This window comes from Vidua chalybeata, chromosome 27 (assembly GCF_026979565.1).
Source record: "Vidua chalybeata isolate OUT-0048 chromosome 27, bVidCha1 merged haplotype, whole genome shotgun sequence".
Lineage (NCBI taxonomy): Eukaryota > Metazoa > Chordata > Aves > Passeriformes > Viduidae > Vidua > Vidua chalybeata.
This window is the reverse complement of record NC_071556.1, coordinates 5,209,424-5,225,775: the sequence shown is the minus strand read 5'-3', so window position 1 is coordinate 5,225,775 and position 16,352 is coordinate 5,209,424. Positions and strand designations below refer to the sequence as shown.

The window sequence follows — 16,352 nt, the reverse complement described above, 5'->3', positions numbered from 1 at the left end:
CGCCGCTCCTTGCGGGGTTTGTGGTGGTGGTGCTGGTGGTGCGGGTGGCTGTGCCGGTGCCGCCGGTGCCGCCGCGCTCGGTGCGACCGCCTGGCTAACGGGGGGCAAGGCAAGGCAGGGCAGGCGGGTGGGTGGGGGGGGGTCAGCTCAGGGTCCCCCCCACCCAGCTCAGCCCCGGCCCGAGTCCCCCACTAACGTTTTGTGCAGAGGATTCTGGGCCGGTCCCACTTGCGGTGCTGTGGCACTTGATGGTGGGCACGTGGCGCTGGGTGAAGCCCTCGTGGCACTGGTAGCGCACGCTGGAGTGGATGTTGTACTTCTCCTTCTTCTTCCCCACCGGGAAAGCGTTCGGCACCTCCGGGGGGGGCCCGCACAGCACTGGAGGGGGGGGGGGGCACAGAGCTCCGTCACCCCCCTGTTGCTGGGAGTTACTGGGAGTTACTGGGAGGGGACAAGGGACACCGGTCCGGGCCACCCAGGAGCGCTCCCGCCCATCGCCGGGGACGCCGCTGGTGGCTCTGGGAGAGGGAGCTGTCCCCAGGGTTTAATTGGTTAATTAATGGCCTTATTGGGGCGTCATTAGCGCGCGGGGTGGGGAGGAGCATCTGGAGGTTAATGGAACTGCCCGAGGTAAGGAATGGGAATTTAATGGGTTTAATGGGAGCAAATTAAACAGATCCGAGCGCTGAGGGAGAGACTGATGGCGGGGAAGGAGGAAAACGGAGATTTAGGGGAGAACTGCTGGAGTTCTCCTGGCAGAAGGGCTGGGAAAGGTTGGCCGGGGATGGGGAGGGGTCTGGGGGCTGCGGGATGGACGGGGACACTGCGGGATGGGGACACCGGGACCTGCGGGGTGGGGACACCTGCGGGATGGGGACAGGGATGGCGGGGCCGCGGGATGAGGCCGTGCCAGGCGGGGCAGGCCGGGCGGGCGCTACCTGTGCTTTCTTGCAGATGTAGGGCAGGTTGTAGTTGCAGGGCACGTCGTTCCACTTGCCGATCTCGTGGACACGAGCACCACGCAGTCCTCGCCGCCCGCGAAGAAGTTGTCGGGTTGGTTCTCCCGCCAGTTCTCGTATTGCTGCGGGGCCACCGGAGAGGTGACACCCTCCGCACCCCTTCCCGCACCCCGAGCCCCCCCCGAGCCCCCAAAGCCCTCACCAAGCCGGTGTTGTCGGTCCACTGGAAGTCCTGCTCCACGATGCGGTCGTTGAGGCCGATCCAGGTGTTCTCGTGGCCGAAGCCTGGGGGAGAGGCACCCGCGGCTCGCACGGAGGAGGCGAGCAGCACCCGGGAGGGGGCCCCTGGGGACCCCGGCCCACCGTTGATGAAGGCGTGCTCCTCCTGCGAGTGGATGCTGGTGAGGTGCCCGGCCCGGCGCCGGCAGTCGCGCTCCGCGTCCTCCCAGGAGCGCCGGCGGCGAAGTAGCGGTAGCAGTGGCCCTGGAACTTGTGCCAGTTGTGGTCGCAGCCCTCCGTGTCTGCGGGGACACGGCGACAGTGGCGGCGCAGCAAGGGACCGAGCGCGGCCCGCCGTGCAGGATCCGTGTCCCCTTCCAGCCCCCCAAGGCACGGGGGCTGGGCAGGGTCCCCGCGGTGACACAGCCGCGCTGGGGGGGGGACACCGGCGGCTGTCCCCACCTTTCTCGCAGCGGCTGCCGCCGTAGCTGGGCAGGCAGAGGCACACGAAGGAGTTGACCTCGTCGATGCACGTGCCGCCGTTCTGGCACGGGCTGGACAGGCAGTCGTCGACGTCTGCGGGGACACCGGAGCTGCGGGCACGGCGACACCGCCCGCCGCCACCCCCGCGCCCTCCGCTGCCGGCGCAGCGAGGAGGGGGCACGGCGCAGCGCTCGGAGCCGCGGTGCCACCCCCGCCCGGTGAAGCCCCGGCACTCACCGATCTCGCAGTTCTCGCGCGGTGAAGCCCGGGGCGCAGCTGCAGCCGCACACGGTGCCGTTGGCACGGCTCGTCCCGCCGTGCAGGCACGGTTTGTTCTGGCACGGGTCCGGCGGCGCTGCGGGGCGGCAGCGGTGCCCTGAGCCAGGCTGGGGGGGGGGGGGGGAGGGGGCGCGGTGCCACCCCCGCTCCCACCCCATCGCCTCCCAGCGAGGAAATTCGGGTAAAAAGGAGCGACGCCGCCCAAACCTCCGCCTCAAGACCTCCCGTTCTCCCCGCGGCCACCGGCCCCGGTGCCCGCAGCTCACCGTGCCCGCTGGCGTTGCCGGTGCCCCCCCAGGCCAGCAGCTCCCGCTCGTCCAGCGCCGGCTCCTCCCCGCTGCCGCTGTCGGCATCCAGCAGTGGGGACCCCCCCGGGCCCCCCGGCTCCGGCTCCGCGGAGGGCTCCAGGAGCAGCCCCGCGCTCGGGGACACGGCGGGCTCTGTCCCCCCGGGCTGGGGGGCACTGGGGACGGCCAGGGCCCGCGGGTGGCCGAGCCGAGGGGCGCGGGGGGCTCCTCCCTCCTGTCCTCCCCGGAGGCGTCCTCCTCGCCGGGGGCTGGTGGAGCGTCCTCGTCTCCGGGGATAGTTGGGGGGCTGGGGGTGGCGGGGGCTGCCGGGGGTCCGGGGGGGACAGGAGGAGCTGCTCGGCTGCCCCCGGCTCCGGCTCGGAGCGCTGGGTGGGCTGTGGGTCTGGGGGAGCGAAGCCTGTGGACCCCTCCTCGGCCACCGGCTCCAGCACCGCCAGCTCCTCCGGCCGCTCGGTGCTGGCCCACAGCACCGCCTCGGTGGCCGTGGGCGAAGGGGACGGTGAGGGGACGTCCCAGGCCGGGGGGGACGCGGCTGCTTCGCTGCTGGGCTCGGCTGCGCCATTCCCAACATCCCTGGATTCCTCCGGCTGCTCCTGGCCGGGCTCGGCCGCCCCGTGGGGAGCCGCGGGGCCGGACCGGGCCCGGGGCCCGGGAGGAGCCCCCTCGGTGTGGCCGGGGGTGGCAGGGTGTCCCTCGGAGGGACCCTCAGGCTGCAGGAATGTCACCGCCTTCCTCTGCCTCTCCAGCGCGCCGTCGCCCGGGGCCCCGCTGCCGTCCCCGCCGTCCCCGCGGGGCTGCGGGGACAGCTCGGGACCCTCGGCCACCAGCGGGGCCGGGGGCAGCGGGGGCAGCGGGGGCACGGAGCCACCGCCCTCCTGGGGCGGGGTGTCCCCGGAGAAGTCCTCGGGGGCATCCGTGGGTGGCCTCGGGGAGTCCCCGCGGGCGCTGGGGACGCGGGGCTGAGCCCCACCCGCGGGGGTGTCCCGGTGGTCCCGAGCGTCGCGGGGAGTGGCGAGAGACGGGGACGGCACGGGCGGGGTCCCCGCGGGGGTCGCTGAATCCCTCGGCGCCGGCGAGAGGGACACCGGGGCGGTGGCCGGGGCCACGAGCTCTGCAAGAGACGGCGCCGCCATGGGGTCACCGAGAGGCGACCGCGCCGGGACCGCCGGCCGTGTCCGGTGTCACTCACCGGGCTGATGTCCTCCTCCAGCGCGTTGGGGGACGCGTGGGGACCCTCCCGCCGGGGGCTCTCGCTGCCGGCTCGGGGGGGGCTCCACAGCTCCACGGCGTTGGCTGCGGCTCCCTTCACCTCCTGCGCCAGCACGGGGGCCTGGGTGACAATCCCCGCTGTCACCGCGGTGTCCCCAGCTGCCGCCGCGGGGTCCCGGCTGTGCCGCTGGAACTGGAAGTGGCGCCCGTTGAGCCCGGGGTAGCTCCTCCTCGGGGCGCTGGAGCTGCCCGGGGGGGTGCTGGGGGTCTCCGGGGCCGCGCTGGGGACTGTCCCCAGCCCGGGTGGTGACAAGGACGAGCCGGCGCTGCGCTCCAGGGCTGGGCTTTGGGGATGTGACGGGAGGGTGGCCGGGGGTCCCGCAGGGTCTCCTTGGGCCGGGCTGGTGCTGGGAGGGTCCCGCCGGGAGCTCTCCGGATCCACCACGTTGAGAGCCTCCTCCTCGTGGGGCCACGCCAGCGAGGTGGCCGCGGTGGGCGGCGGGGATGTCGCACCGCCCGTCCCCGGCCCTGGAGCCGCCGGTGCCGGTGCCGGGGCGGTGCCCGGGAGGTCACCGCGCTGTGCCACCGGGCTGCCGCTGGCCGGCCGCAGCTGCTCGTCCTCATCGTCGCCCGGCGGTGGCAGGAGGTCGTAGCGGTCGCGGGGGGTGTCGCGGGTGTCCCCCGATGTGCCCGGGTCCTCGCTGCGCTCCACCAGCACGTTGTCGCTGCCCGGCGGGTCGGGCCGTGGGTGGCACCGGCGGCACCGGCTGCTCCGTGTCCCTGTGCTCCGCGGCTGTGGGGACACCACGAGCACCAGCGGTGGCACCCGGGGGTCCCGTAGCCCCCCTCGAGTGTCAGCACCGAGCACCGCATCCCGCCTCCCCGCACCCAGCCGGAGATGAGCTCCCTCCCAGCGCCGCTCCCCTCGTTTATCTCATTAATTTCCCAATTAAATATTCATCCGCAGCAATTTTCCCGGCCGTGCCCACCGATCCCCGAGGGAAGGAGGGAGAGGCGGGGGAGGGTCTCGGCGGGTCCCCCTCACCTTTGTAGCAGTAGGCGTCGAATTTGGAGGCGGCGGGGGGAAACCGGTGCGGTTTGGGAACTGGTAGAGGGTCCGCACCCCCGGGGCCTCGCCCCCGCACTTCCTGCGCGGCTGCCGGATGGGGTAGCGCACGCTGCCGTCGGCCAGCCAGCCCGGGTCGCACTGGTCCAGCCCCTCTCGCCACGCCAGGTACAGCTGGCCCGTGGTGGCCAGCGATGCCCCGCGGCCCCGGCAGTGCCGGCGGGCTCCCTGCCAGGTGAAGCGCCCCGGCACCGAGGCGTAGAACACGGTCCCTGCGGGAGAGGGGAGCCCTTGGGGACACGGCCACGGCAAGGGATGGCTCGGAGCGGAGCGGCGCTTTTGGGACGTCCTCGTCACAGCCCGAGCGCTGTGGCCACGCTCGGGGGCCGTGCCAAGGGTGGCACGGAGCGCTGGCACCCACCCGGAGCGCGGCTGGAGAGGGATGCAAGGAGAGGTGGCCGTGGAGGGACACCGTGGGCACCCAGCCGTGCCATGGCTAGGGAGGGACACCGTGGGCACCCAGCCGTGCCATGGCTAGGGAGGGACACCGTGGGCACCCAGCCGTGCCATGGCCACGGAGGGACACCGTGGGCACCCAGCCGTGCCATGGCCACGGAGGGACACCGTGGGCACCCAGCCGTGCCATGGCTAGGGAGGGACATACCTGGGCACCCAGCCGTGCCATGGCTAGGGAGGGACACCGTGGGCACCCAGCCGTGCCATGGCTAGGGAGGGACATCCCTGGGCACCCAGACGTACCATGGCCACGGAGGGACAACGTGGGCACCCAGCCGTGCCATGGCCACGGAGGGACACCCCTGGGCACCCATCTGTGCTCCTGGGCATGCCGTGGGCACGCAGGGACCCTCTGGGCACCCAGCCGTGCTGTTGGCCATGCCGTGGGCACGCAGGGACCCCTGGGCACCCATCTGTGCTCCTGGGCACGCCGTGGGCACGCAGGGACCCCTGGGCACCCATCTGTGCTCCTGGGCACGCCGTGGGCACGCAGGGACCCCTGGGCACCCATCTGTGCTCCTGGGCATGCCGTGGGCACCAAGGGACCCTATGGGCACCCATCTGTGCTCCTGGGCACGCCGTGGGCACGCAGGGACCCCTGGGCACCCATCTGTGCTCCTGGGCATGCCGTGGGCACCAAGGGACCCTCTGGGCACCCATCTGTGCTCCTGGGCATGCCGTGGGCACCAAGGGACCCTCTGGGCACCCATCTGTGCTCCTGGGCACGCCGTGGGCACGCAGGGACCCCTGGGCACCCATCGCGGGGCGCAGCCCTTGCCTCGCAGCTCCCGGGAGTAGCAGTAGACGTCGTAGAGCTCGGCGGGCTCCCTGCGGCCGTAGCTGCGCACGCCGGGGTGGCTCTCGCGGTCTCCGTAGCAGCCGGGCCGGGACAGCGTGATGGGGTACCTGCCGGGACGGGCACGGTGGGCGCTGGGCTCCGCGGGGAGAGGCGCCCGGGGGTGCCGGGGGTGCCCGGGAGTGGCCCGGGGGTGGCCCGGGGATGCCCGGGGGTGCCGGGGTGTGCCCGGGAGTGGCCCGGGAGTGGCCCGGGTGTGGCCCGGGGGTGGCCCGGGTGTGGCCCGGGGGTGGCCCGGGGATGCCCGGGGGTGCCGGGGGTGCCCGGGAGTGGCCCGGGAGTGGCCCGGGTGTGGCCCGGGGGTGGCCCGGGTGTGGCCCGGGGGTGGCCCGGGGGTGGCCGGGGGTGGCCGGGGGTGACCCGGGAGTGGCCCGGGAGTGGCCCGGGTGTGGCCCGGGGGTGGCCCGGGGGGGGCCGGGGGTGGCCCGGGGGTGGCCGGGAGTGGCCCGGGGATGGCCCGGGAGTGGCCCGGGGGTGGCCCGGGGGTGCCCGAGGGTGGCCCGGGGGTGGCCCGGGGGTGGCCGGGGGTGGCCCGGGGGTGGCCCGGGGGTGGCCCGGGAGTGGCCCGGGGGTGGCCGGGGGTGGCCCGGGGGTGGCCCGGGGGTGGCCGGGGGTGGGCCGGGGGTGGCCGGGGGTGGCCCGGGGGTGCCCGAGGGTGGCCCGGGAGTGGCCCGGGGGTGGCCCGGGGGTGGCCGGGGGTGCCCGGGAGTGGCCCGGGGGTGGCCCGGGGGTGGCCCGGGGGTGGCCCGCCCCGCGCACTCACCGCACGCTCTGGTCGCTCAGCCAGCCCGCGTCGCAGTTGTCGTAGCCGTCCTCGAAGGCGGCCTGGAGGTGCTGCGGGGAGGCGATGACGGCGGAGTTGTCGCGACAGGCGCGGCGAGCGGCGGGGAAGCTCAGCGCGTAGCGCTCGCCCGCGGGCCGGTAGTGGAACACAACGCCTGGGGACACAGGAGCGGGCACATGGGGCAGGAGGGCACAGCTGGGGCGGGAAGCAGGACTCGTGTGGGGCCCGTGGGGTGCAGGGCTGGCACGGGATATAGGGCTGGCACGGGATATAGGGCTGGCACGGGGTTTAGGCCTCAGACAGCTCACGGAGAGTCCGCAGGGCTCGTGGAGGGCAGAACTGGCACACAGTGCACGGGGCACAGAGTTCGTGTGGGATGTGGGACTGGCGCCGGGTCCATGGGGTGCAGGGCTGGCACGGGGTGCAGGGGATGCAGGATTGGCACGGGGTGCAGGGCTGGCACGGGGTGCAGGGGATGCAGGATTGGCACGGGGTGCAGGGCTGGCACGGGGTGCAGGGGAGGCAGGATTGGCACGGGGTGCAGGGCTGGCACGAGGTTTAGGGCTCACGGGGTACAGAACTGCCACGGGGCGCTTGGGGCACGGCTTTTAGGGGGTGCAGGGGGTACATGGGGGGCACAGCTGCCGGGGGGGGGCACAGCTGCCGTGGGGGGCACAGGCTGCGCGGGGTGTACAGATCCTATGGGGTGCAGGGAACAAGTGGGGTGCACAGCTCACATGTGGGGTGCACAGCTCTCATGGCGTGCAGGGAACAAATGGGGTGCAGGGGACGAATGGGGTGCCCAGCCCTCATGTGGGGGGTCACGGCTTCTGTGGGGTGTAGGGAACAAATGGGGTGCAGGGAACGAATGGGGTGCCCAGCTCTCATGGGGTGCAGGGAACAAATGGGGTGCACAGCTCACATGTTGGGGTCATGGAACAAGTGCGGTGTAGGGAACAAATGGGGTACAGGGAACGAATGGGGTGCCCAGCTCACATGGGGTGCAGGGAACGAATGGGGTGCACAGCTCTCATGTGGGGTGCCCAGCTCACATGTGGGGTGCACAGCTCTCATGGGGTGCCCAACTCACCCACCCTCCCTCGGCCCCAGGGGCCGCAGGACCCCCCCCCCCAGCGCCCCCCTGGCCGTGCCCCCGCCGTGCCCGGCTCACCCGTCACCTCCAGCGGCAGCAGGTCCTGCTCGTCGTCGATGCCGGCCACCACCTCGCAGCGGTAGAGCCCCGCGTCGCTGGCACGGGCCGCCCGCAGCTGCAGCGTGGCGTTGGAGCGGTCACGGGCGTAGCCGGGCAGCGCCACTCGGCCCTCGTAGGCTTTCACCACCTTCACCGCGTTCTCCTTGGCCACCAGGATGGGCACGTCCTCCCTCTGGCCGGTGGCCGAGCGCACCTTGCTCCATTTGACGCGGGGCGGCTCCGGGGGCTCGTTGGGCCCCAGCGAGGCCGAGGGGTGCAGGAGGAAGAGGCAGGGCAGCGTCACGGGCTCCCCCAGCCCCACGCGCACCGCCTGGTGCTGCACCCTGGTGATGTGGATCACCTTCCCCTCGTCCTGCGAGCCTGCGGGGAGGGTTGGGGGGCATGGCAGGGTGTGGGGGGCTCCGCCCCGGGCACCTCCCCCGAGCCCCCCAGGAGGAGCAGGAACCGGGAGGATGGAGTGGCTGCAGCCCGACCTTGACCCCTCTGGGGCTGAACCCCCAGCTCGGACGGAGGTCCGCGCCTCCCCCGGGACGCTGCCCAGCCCCCTCGGGATGTCCCCAGGCTGTGGCCGCTGCTCTGCGCCCGTGGGTGCCCCACGGCTGCCAGGGGACACCAGCACGCCCCGGCCCTGCCCGCAGAGGGGGATCCCTCGCCAAAGACGCCACCTGACCCTGGTGGCACCAGCGGAAAAGCCACCCCCGCGCTGGGGTAAAGCGTGGCAGGGCCGCCACCACCCTCTCCTCCTCCTCCTCCTCTTCCTCCTCCTCCTCCTCCTCCTCCTCCTCCTCCTCCTCCCGCACTAATCCCGTCCCAGCCAGTGCAGGCTCCCAGCGCAAATCCCCCGCGTCTCGGACCCCCCGTGGACCCCCCAGTGGGGTCAGGGACCAGCTGGGGGAGGGGGACAGCCACTAATCCCCCCCCCGGGACCTTCCTCCCCCGCCCTCCCCGCACCCCGCGCCCTCGGCTCATGGGGGCACGGGCGATCCCAAAGCCCCCCGTGCCGCGGTGTCCCCGCCGCGGGGGACGGGGTGGGGGGACGCGGCTCAGAGCCACGGCAAATCCCCGGGGGGCTCAGCTGGGCCGTGGGGAGGGGGATTAAGGATTTAAGGTCTCGCCTGCAGCGATCCCAGCGCGGAGGGAGGGGGCACGGCCGCCTGGGGGGCTTCTCCCTCACTAATCCCGCCGCAACCCGAGCCCTGCCCGGGGTTTTATTGCCCGTCGCGATTTATCCCGGCCCAGAGTTCATTATTCATCGCCGTTCGCTCCCTAATTAGCCCCGGCCGCCGAGCACTCACCCAGGACGGCGATGGGGAGGAGGGAGAGCCCGAGCAGGACCCAGCAGGCGGCATCCCCCATCACAGGGACCATCCTTGACCTGCAACGACAGCGCGGGCTGCCAGGCCGGGCTCGCCCGGCCCGCCGTGCCCCCGGGCCGGCAAGCACCGCGGCGGGAGCGGGATGGGCCCCGCTAGCCCGGGGACGGCGGCGTTTCACCCCAGGCAGCGGCGCGGGAGGAGCGGGGATGTCCCTCTGTGCGCCCGCCGCGCCGTGACACCCCCGAGGCACCCCCGAGGCACCCCCGAGGCATCCCCGAAGTACCTCAGAGGCACCCCCGAGGTACCCCCGAGGCACCCCCGAGGCACCCCCGAGGTACCCCCCAAGACAACCCCGAGGTACCCCCGAGGTACCCCCGAGGCACCCCCGAGGTACCCCCGAGCTACCCCCAAGACAACCCCGAGGTACCCCCGAGGCACCCCCGAGGTACCCCTGAGGTACCCCTACCACCACCATTACCCAGTGCCCACCACCATCACCCAGTTCCATCAAACAACTCCACCACAACCATCACCTGGCACAGGCATCACCCGGTGCCCACCACCATCACCCAGTGCCCATCACCATCTCCCAGTGCCCACCACCATCACCCAGTGCCCATCACCATCACCCAGTGCCCATCACCATCTCCCAGTGCCCACCATCATCACCCAGTGCCCACCACCATCACCCAGTGCCCATCACCATCTCCCAGTGCCCACCACCATCACCCAGTTCCATCAAACAACTCCCACCACAACCATCACCTGGCACAGGCATCACCCGGTGCCCACCACCATCACCCAGTGCCCATCACCATCTCCCAGTGCCCACCACCATCACCCAGTGCCCACCACCATCACCCAGTGCCCATCACCATCACCCAGTGCCCATCACCATCTCCCAGTGCCCATCACCATCACCCAGTGCCCATCACCATCACCCAGTGCCCATCACCATCTCCCAGTGCCCACCATCATCACCCAGTGCCCACCACCATCACCCAGTGCCCACCACCGTCACCCAGTGCCCACCACCATCACCCAGTGCCCACCACCATCACCCAGTGCCCACCACCATCACCCAGTGCCTGCCACAAACCCCGAGTCCCCCCCCCCCCCCACAGATCCATGCTGGAATTCGCTGCTCCCTGCTCTTCCCCGATCCCTGCCCTGTCCCAGATTTGGGGGCCACGCGGCCTTTGGGGGGCACCAGGAGCCCCCCGCGCCTCTCCAGCTGCCCCAAAGCGAGTGTGCCTCGCCCCCCACCCCCGGTGCTCCATTTCCCAGCCCTCGGTGCCTCCCCCTGTCCCTTCCGTGCTTTTATGGGATGAAAATAGAAAGAAAGAGCGAAATGGCGAGAAAAGAGGAGACCCCCCGCTGGCAAAGGGCCTTTTCGGGGATGCAAACCCGCGTTTTATCTGATTTCTTCTCAAGAAAAAAGCCTCTGCCTCCAAAGCCAGCTGCTGGGAGGGGACAGGGGACAGGGAGGTGACCTGGGACACTGCCGGGCTCAGGAGTGGGCAGCGGGATGCGCCTCTGCCCGGATAAATCTCCCAGGAGCTGGAAAACCCCAGAGCAGCCCCGGGGCACCGCCAGCGGCTCCTTCAGCCCTGCTCGGAGATGCTCCGGGAAGGGAATTCCGCCAGGTCAGCCTCACCAGCACCAAACTCTGCCCGTTTCTCCCGCTCCAGGGGGAAAATACAAATCCCTTTGGCAAAAAAATATGAATTCCTCGCTACTTTGGGGCTCGGGAGGCTGCAGCTGCTCCCGTTGAAATTTTAATTTTGGCTTTCTGGGATGTCCAGGAGCTCTCCCAGGACAAAGCAACAGCGCCGGGACCTCGGTCCAGGCACCGCTGGGGACATCGGGTGCGGGACGGGGACATCCAGGACACCCAGCACCAGGGGACAAACGAGGGTGCCCCGGGCTGTGCTCACACACCCCCCGAGGCTTCGGACCATTCCCGTTGGGTTTTCCCACTTTTTGAAAGATTTCTTGGGATTCCCACCCATCTTCTTTTTGTCCCCGCTGCAGCTTCCAGGCGATTTTTTTTCCCCATCGAAAGGCAAACGAGAAGATTTGGGGGGACAACAGCGGTGGGGTCTCGCTCCCTGCCACCTTCCTGCGACCTTCCCCTTCTCCATCCTCCTCCTCCCCAGCCCGCGGAGCGCCCGGTGACAACTCAGGGCCGCCAGCCCCGAAGCGACGGGTCCCATCCGCGGTGCCACCCCGGGCTGGTGGCAGGGGCAGCCCGCGGGGAGCCGCGTGAAGGCGAGGAGTAGAAATCCAGCTGGGAGCAGAAATCCTCCTCGGAGTATTTACTCAGAGCCGGCTCCCCGCTGAGCAAACAGCCGCGATTTCTTCAAATGTTAAACACAAAAGTTGCTCTTTGGATTTCCAGCGTCTTCCCGGGATTTGAGGGATGGGGCTGGAGGGGTGGGATGGGGGTCCCTGACCCCGGCCCGGTGGGCGCTGCTGGGGGCTCGGGGTTGGGGATTTGGGGTCACACGGCTGAGCCGTGGCTTCCCTGCCATCAGCATTCCTGCAGGATTTGCTTTCGCAGCAGGAAAAGTGGGAAAGGCCGGGCCGGCAGCACCTGGGAAAGCTCAGCTGTCCCCAGAGTCCCCCCGCAGCAGGGACAGGACACACCTCTGCTCCTCTGGGGACACCCGGCTGTCACCGCTGCCCTTGGCGCACGCAGGGGACACATTCCCATGGCTCTGCTCCTGTCCCCGCTCCTGCCCGCAGCCCCTCACCGCACCCCCGGCAAGACGCTGAGCCGGCAGAAACTTCCTCCCAGGGTCAGGACAGGTGACACGGGACGCGCCAGCCCTGAGGGGCCGGGGCCACCACACGCGGTGTCCCCTCGCAAGGTCCCCGCAGCCGGGCAGTGACCCCGGGACCGAATCGTTCCCCCCGCGTCGCCCACGGGGCGGCCCCGCCGGGACTTGGGGCAGCCCGGGGTGGCACCGCCACATCCCGACCCTGGAGTGGCACCGCCACATCCCGACCCTGGAGTGGCACGGTCACATCCCGACCCTGCGGTGGCACGGTCACATCCCGACCCTGGAGTGGCACCGCCACATCCCGACCCTGGAGTGGCACGGTCACATCCCGACCCTGGAGTGGCACGGTCACATCCCGACCCTGGAGTGGCACCGCCACATCCCGACCCTGGAGTGGCACGGTCACATCCCGACCCTGGAGTGGCACCGCCACATCCCGACCCCGCGGTGTCACCGGGATCGGCCCGGGGTGGATCCCGGATCCCAGGCAGGATCCAGCCGGGATTCCCAGGGAAAGCAGGGCGGGCCGGGCCATGCGGGTGTCACCACGCAGTGCCCGATGGTGACAGCGAGGCGAGGGGGGTGGCACAGGGGTGGCGAGGTGCCACCAAAGCCCGAATTTCACGGCGGGGGTGTCTCCCCGCAGTCAGGGCGGTGTCGCCGTGACGTCCCCAAGGCCACGTGGCTCGGCCCCCTCGGGGACAAGGAGCGTGTCCCTGTCCCCTCGGCGTCCCAGCCCAACCGGAGGAACGGCAGACCGGAGAAATTTAAAATAACGCCGGTGCAAAACGCCCCCCCCCAAATCCCCCCCCAAACCCGGGCGAACATTTTCACATCTGTCACTAGCTGTCACCTCATGAATAATTCATCCTGCTCATGAATATGCAAAGCCGGGGCTGGTGATTAGCTTGAGCTGAAACAGAGCTTAATTCCACACAGGCCGCCGGGACCACCCGGTCAGTTCGGGGGTCACCTGTCCCCCCACAACCTGCCCCGAGCCCGGGCTGGGCCGGGGGCGGGTCCCGGGACCCGCGCGGAGCAGAGGGGACATTTGGGACAGCGCTGGGGACACGGGATGGGTGGCAGGACACAGGGGGCACTGCCCACCCACCCGGGCAGCCCGGATGCAGCCGGACACCGGTGTCCCCACCCCTGGGGACACCCCAGCCCTGGGGGTGCCACCAGCTGTGCCCATGCCCACCGCAGCCCCCATGACCTCTGCTATCCCCGCGGGTCACTCCGGCCCGCGGTGCCACCAAACGCACACGCGACATCCCGGTGCCCACCCCCGCGGCGTGCCCCCCCCCCCCCACCCCCTCCGCCGCTGCCACCCCGGGGGCTGCTCCTGCACCCCCACCCCCAGCCCCGAGCACCCCTGACCCCCCCCCTCGCCCCAGCACCCACCTCCCTCCCAGCGCCGCGGTGTCCCCGCCGCCCCAGCGGGGACCGGGGTGTCCTCCGCGGGTGTCCCCGGGGCTGCGCGGCCGCGGCAGGAGCCCGGCGGCGGGGCCGGCTCGGCGTCCCCTCCTCTCTGCCCACAACAAAGGAATTCTGCAAACCTCGCTGCCGTCACATCTCACAGGCAACGTGATGCTCCCCGCTCCCCCCAGCCTGCCGGAATAAATTAGCACCTCGGGAAACTGTGATCCCGGCCAATATGGGCCCTTTGCCGGGTGCGATTTTTATTAGGCAGACAGTCTGCAGCCTTTATTTTAGAATTTGCTCCTCTTTTTTTTTTCTTTTTTTTTTTTTTTCCTTTTTTTTTTTTTTAATTGATTTCTCCGTTTTGCCCCGCTTTCTGCCTCTCCCCAAGCGCCGCGGGAGCCCCAGAGCCGGCGCAGCATCGCTCCGAGCCCTCGGCTCCATCGCCAGCCCTGCCGGTGGCTCGGCCACACGCTGGGAGTGACTCCCGACACCGCGCCCGGTGACAAAACCGGGAGGAGAGCCCCGGGCCGGTGGGCCTGGCACGGATCCAGGCCGCTGGCACCGCTGTCCCACCGATTCTGGGGCTGCCGAGCCCCTCGCCCTATCCGCACCCGCATCTGTCCGTCCATCCCGGCTTCTCCACGCTGTGTCCCCCACGCTGGGGACATCCTGGCCATGGCACTGCCACCCCGGGACGGGGACATTCCCGGCTCCCGACCCGCCACGGAGCCACCACTGCCACCAGCGGCCCAGGCGCACCCGGCTGTGCCACCGCAGGAGGTGACACCCTGGTGGCACCCTGTCCTGCCACCCCTCTGCTTGCCCTCTGTCTCGCTGCCAGCTCCTGGGGGACTCAGGACACGGTGTCCCCTGTCCCCAGCCGTGTCCGTCCCATGTCCTCAGCGCCGGTGATCCCCAGCCCCCCTCAGTGTCCCCAGCCCTTGAGAGCTCCGGTCCCCGCGGTGTCCCCCTGTCCTGGTGTCCCCACAACGCCAGTGGCCACGCCCCCTTTGTCCGGCTGTCCCGGTGCCCCCGGTCCCCGCAGTGTCCCCTCCGGCCCCGCTGTCCCCAAGCCCTGCCCCCCCATCCCTGACAGCTCCCTGTCCCCTCAGTGTCCCCACGCCAGGGCCACCATCCCTCACCCCGGGCCCCACAGTGTCCCCCCACACCGAGTGTCCCCCACCCCCAGTGCGTCCCCGGCCCGGGTCCGTCCCGCTCCTGCCACAGCCGTGCCGGTGTCACCGTCCCCATCCCCGCCACCGCCGCCGGGACCCGCGGGCCCCCCCACCCCCGCATTCCCCAGCTCGGATCCGTCCCGCCCCTGCCGAGGTGGCGCCGGTGTCGCTGCCGGTGTCACCGCCCCCATCCCCGTCCCCGCAGCAGTGCCGGTGCCGGTGTCACCGTCCCCATCGCCGCCACCGGGCCCCGCATTCCCGCAGCCCCCGCAGCCCCGCCGCGTGCCCAGCCCGGATCCGGCCCGGATCCGGCCCTCTCGCGCCGTGGCGCTGCCGGTACCGGTGTCAGTGTCGCTGTCACCGTCCCCATCCCCGCCACCGGGCCCCGCACCCACGGCGCCCCCAGCGCGGATCCGTCCCGCTCCTGCCGTAGCCGTGCCGGTGTCCCCATCGCGGCAGCGGGGGCGGTGCCGGTGCCGGTGCCGGTGCCGGTGCCGGTGCCGGTGCCGCACGTACCTGGTCCGTGCTCAGGGCGCGCCGGGACTCATCGCCGCCGGTAGAGCCGAGCACTCCCGCCGGCACCGGGGGCTTAAAAGCGAGGCTCGGAGAGGGGGGCAGCGGGCCGGGCCCCCCCCGGAGGGGGCCGAGCCGGGCCGGGCCGGGCCAATCGCGGCTGGCGGCGGGCGCGGGCCCCCCCCCCGACCCCCGCCGGTGCCGCCGGTGCCGCCCGCCCGCACCTGCCCGCAGCGGCGGAGAACCCGCGCCCGCTCCGCGCTGCCCGGCGCAGGGCGAGGGGCGGCCGCGCATGCGCCGCCCCCCCCCCCCAAACCCGGGCCAACCCCCCCAAAACCGGGGCCGCCCCCTCCCCATCGAGCGGGGCCGCCTCTCGCACCCCGCGCAGCGTGGAAGGGGTTGGGGGGGGGTCCCTATAATGAGGGGGGGGGTCTCTGAGAGAGGAGGGGGGTCCATGGAAGAGGGGGGCCTGTGAAGGGGGTGGGGTCCCTAGGAGGATGTGGGGGGGGGTCGCTGTAATGGAAGCAGGAAAAGAGGGGGGGACCCAGCGGGATTTTTTGGGGGTGTTTCCAAAAAAGGGGAAACGTCTTCCAGCCCCTCCACACCCCAAAATTCCCTTTAAGCCATTCAGGGCGCGACCCCAGCCCCCCACACCCCGGCATGGGGCCGGAATGGGGTGCGGGGGGGGCGCTGGAAGATGCTGCGGGTGGATAAAGACTTCAAAAAGCCCAAACCCCCCCCCCCCAAAAATGGGTGAGAGACTCTCCAAAGAGCTGCGCTACCAGAAACGACCCCCAAAAAGGGGGAAGAAAACCATCACTGAGCTATTGGAGGGGCTTTTTTTTGGGGGGGGGGGGGGGGTCACCTTCCCGCCGGTGACTGAAGAATGCCAGCCTGTCTCCCACGACTTGGCACCAAAAAAAGAGAATCCCGCCCCCCCCCTCCCTATTTCGCCCATAGGATGGATCCGTGGAAACCCGAGAGCAAAGTTCTCATTTCCGACTCCATTGTGCCAGACTTTTGGTGGCGTTTCCTGCCTTTTGTGAGCCCCCCCTGCTCCGGCACAATCCCGGCGTTGCCGGCGCACAGAGCTCCTCTGTTCCCCTCCTTTATGTGGCTGCAGCTGGCGGGCCCGGCCCCGTGGAGGTGCCCATGGGGGGACAGGGACAGGGGGCACCGTCCCCGTGGGCTCTGCCAAGGGGAATTAGGGAGAGGGTCCCGGGGGGGTTTGGTATCGCGGCTTCT

The 16,352-nt window shown here is 71.0% G+C and overlaps 1 protein-coding gene across 1 annotated transcript in view; it reads right to left on the bottom strand.

The window, feature by feature from the left end:
* The window catches only part of NCAN (neurocan), a 21,837-nt gene extending 6,560 nt beyond the window's left edge, over positions 1 to 15,277 (bottom strand). Inside the window, 17 exon segments of the mRNA XM_053966255.1 lie at positions 229 to 378; positions 994 to 1,081; positions 1,162 to 1,442; positions 1,641 to 1,771; positions 1,899 to 2,047; positions 2,148 to 2,283; positions 2,412 to 2,534; positions 2,654 to 2,801; positions 2,987 to 4,199; positions 4,201 to 4,250; positions 4,503 to 4,538; positions 4,541 to 4,795; positions 5,818 to 5,945; positions 6,659 to 6,833; positions 7,851 to 8,252; positions 9,188 to 9,267; positions 15,111 to 15,277. Of these exon segments, the coding sequence (XP_053822230.1) occupies positions 229 to 378; positions 994 to 1,081; positions 1,162 to 1,442; positions 1,641 to 1,771; positions 1,899 to 2,047; positions 2,148 to 2,283; positions 2,412 to 2,534; positions 2,654 to 2,801; positions 2,987 to 4,199; positions 4,201 to 4,250; positions 4,503 to 4,538; positions 4,541 to 4,795; positions 5,818 to 5,945; positions 6,659 to 6,833; positions 7,851 to 8,252; positions 9,188 to 9,260 (3,538 nt within the window). The 5' untranslated portion in view covers positions 9,261 to 9,267; positions 15,111 to 15,277.
* Positions 15,278 to 16,352: the final 1,075 nt, after the last annotated feature.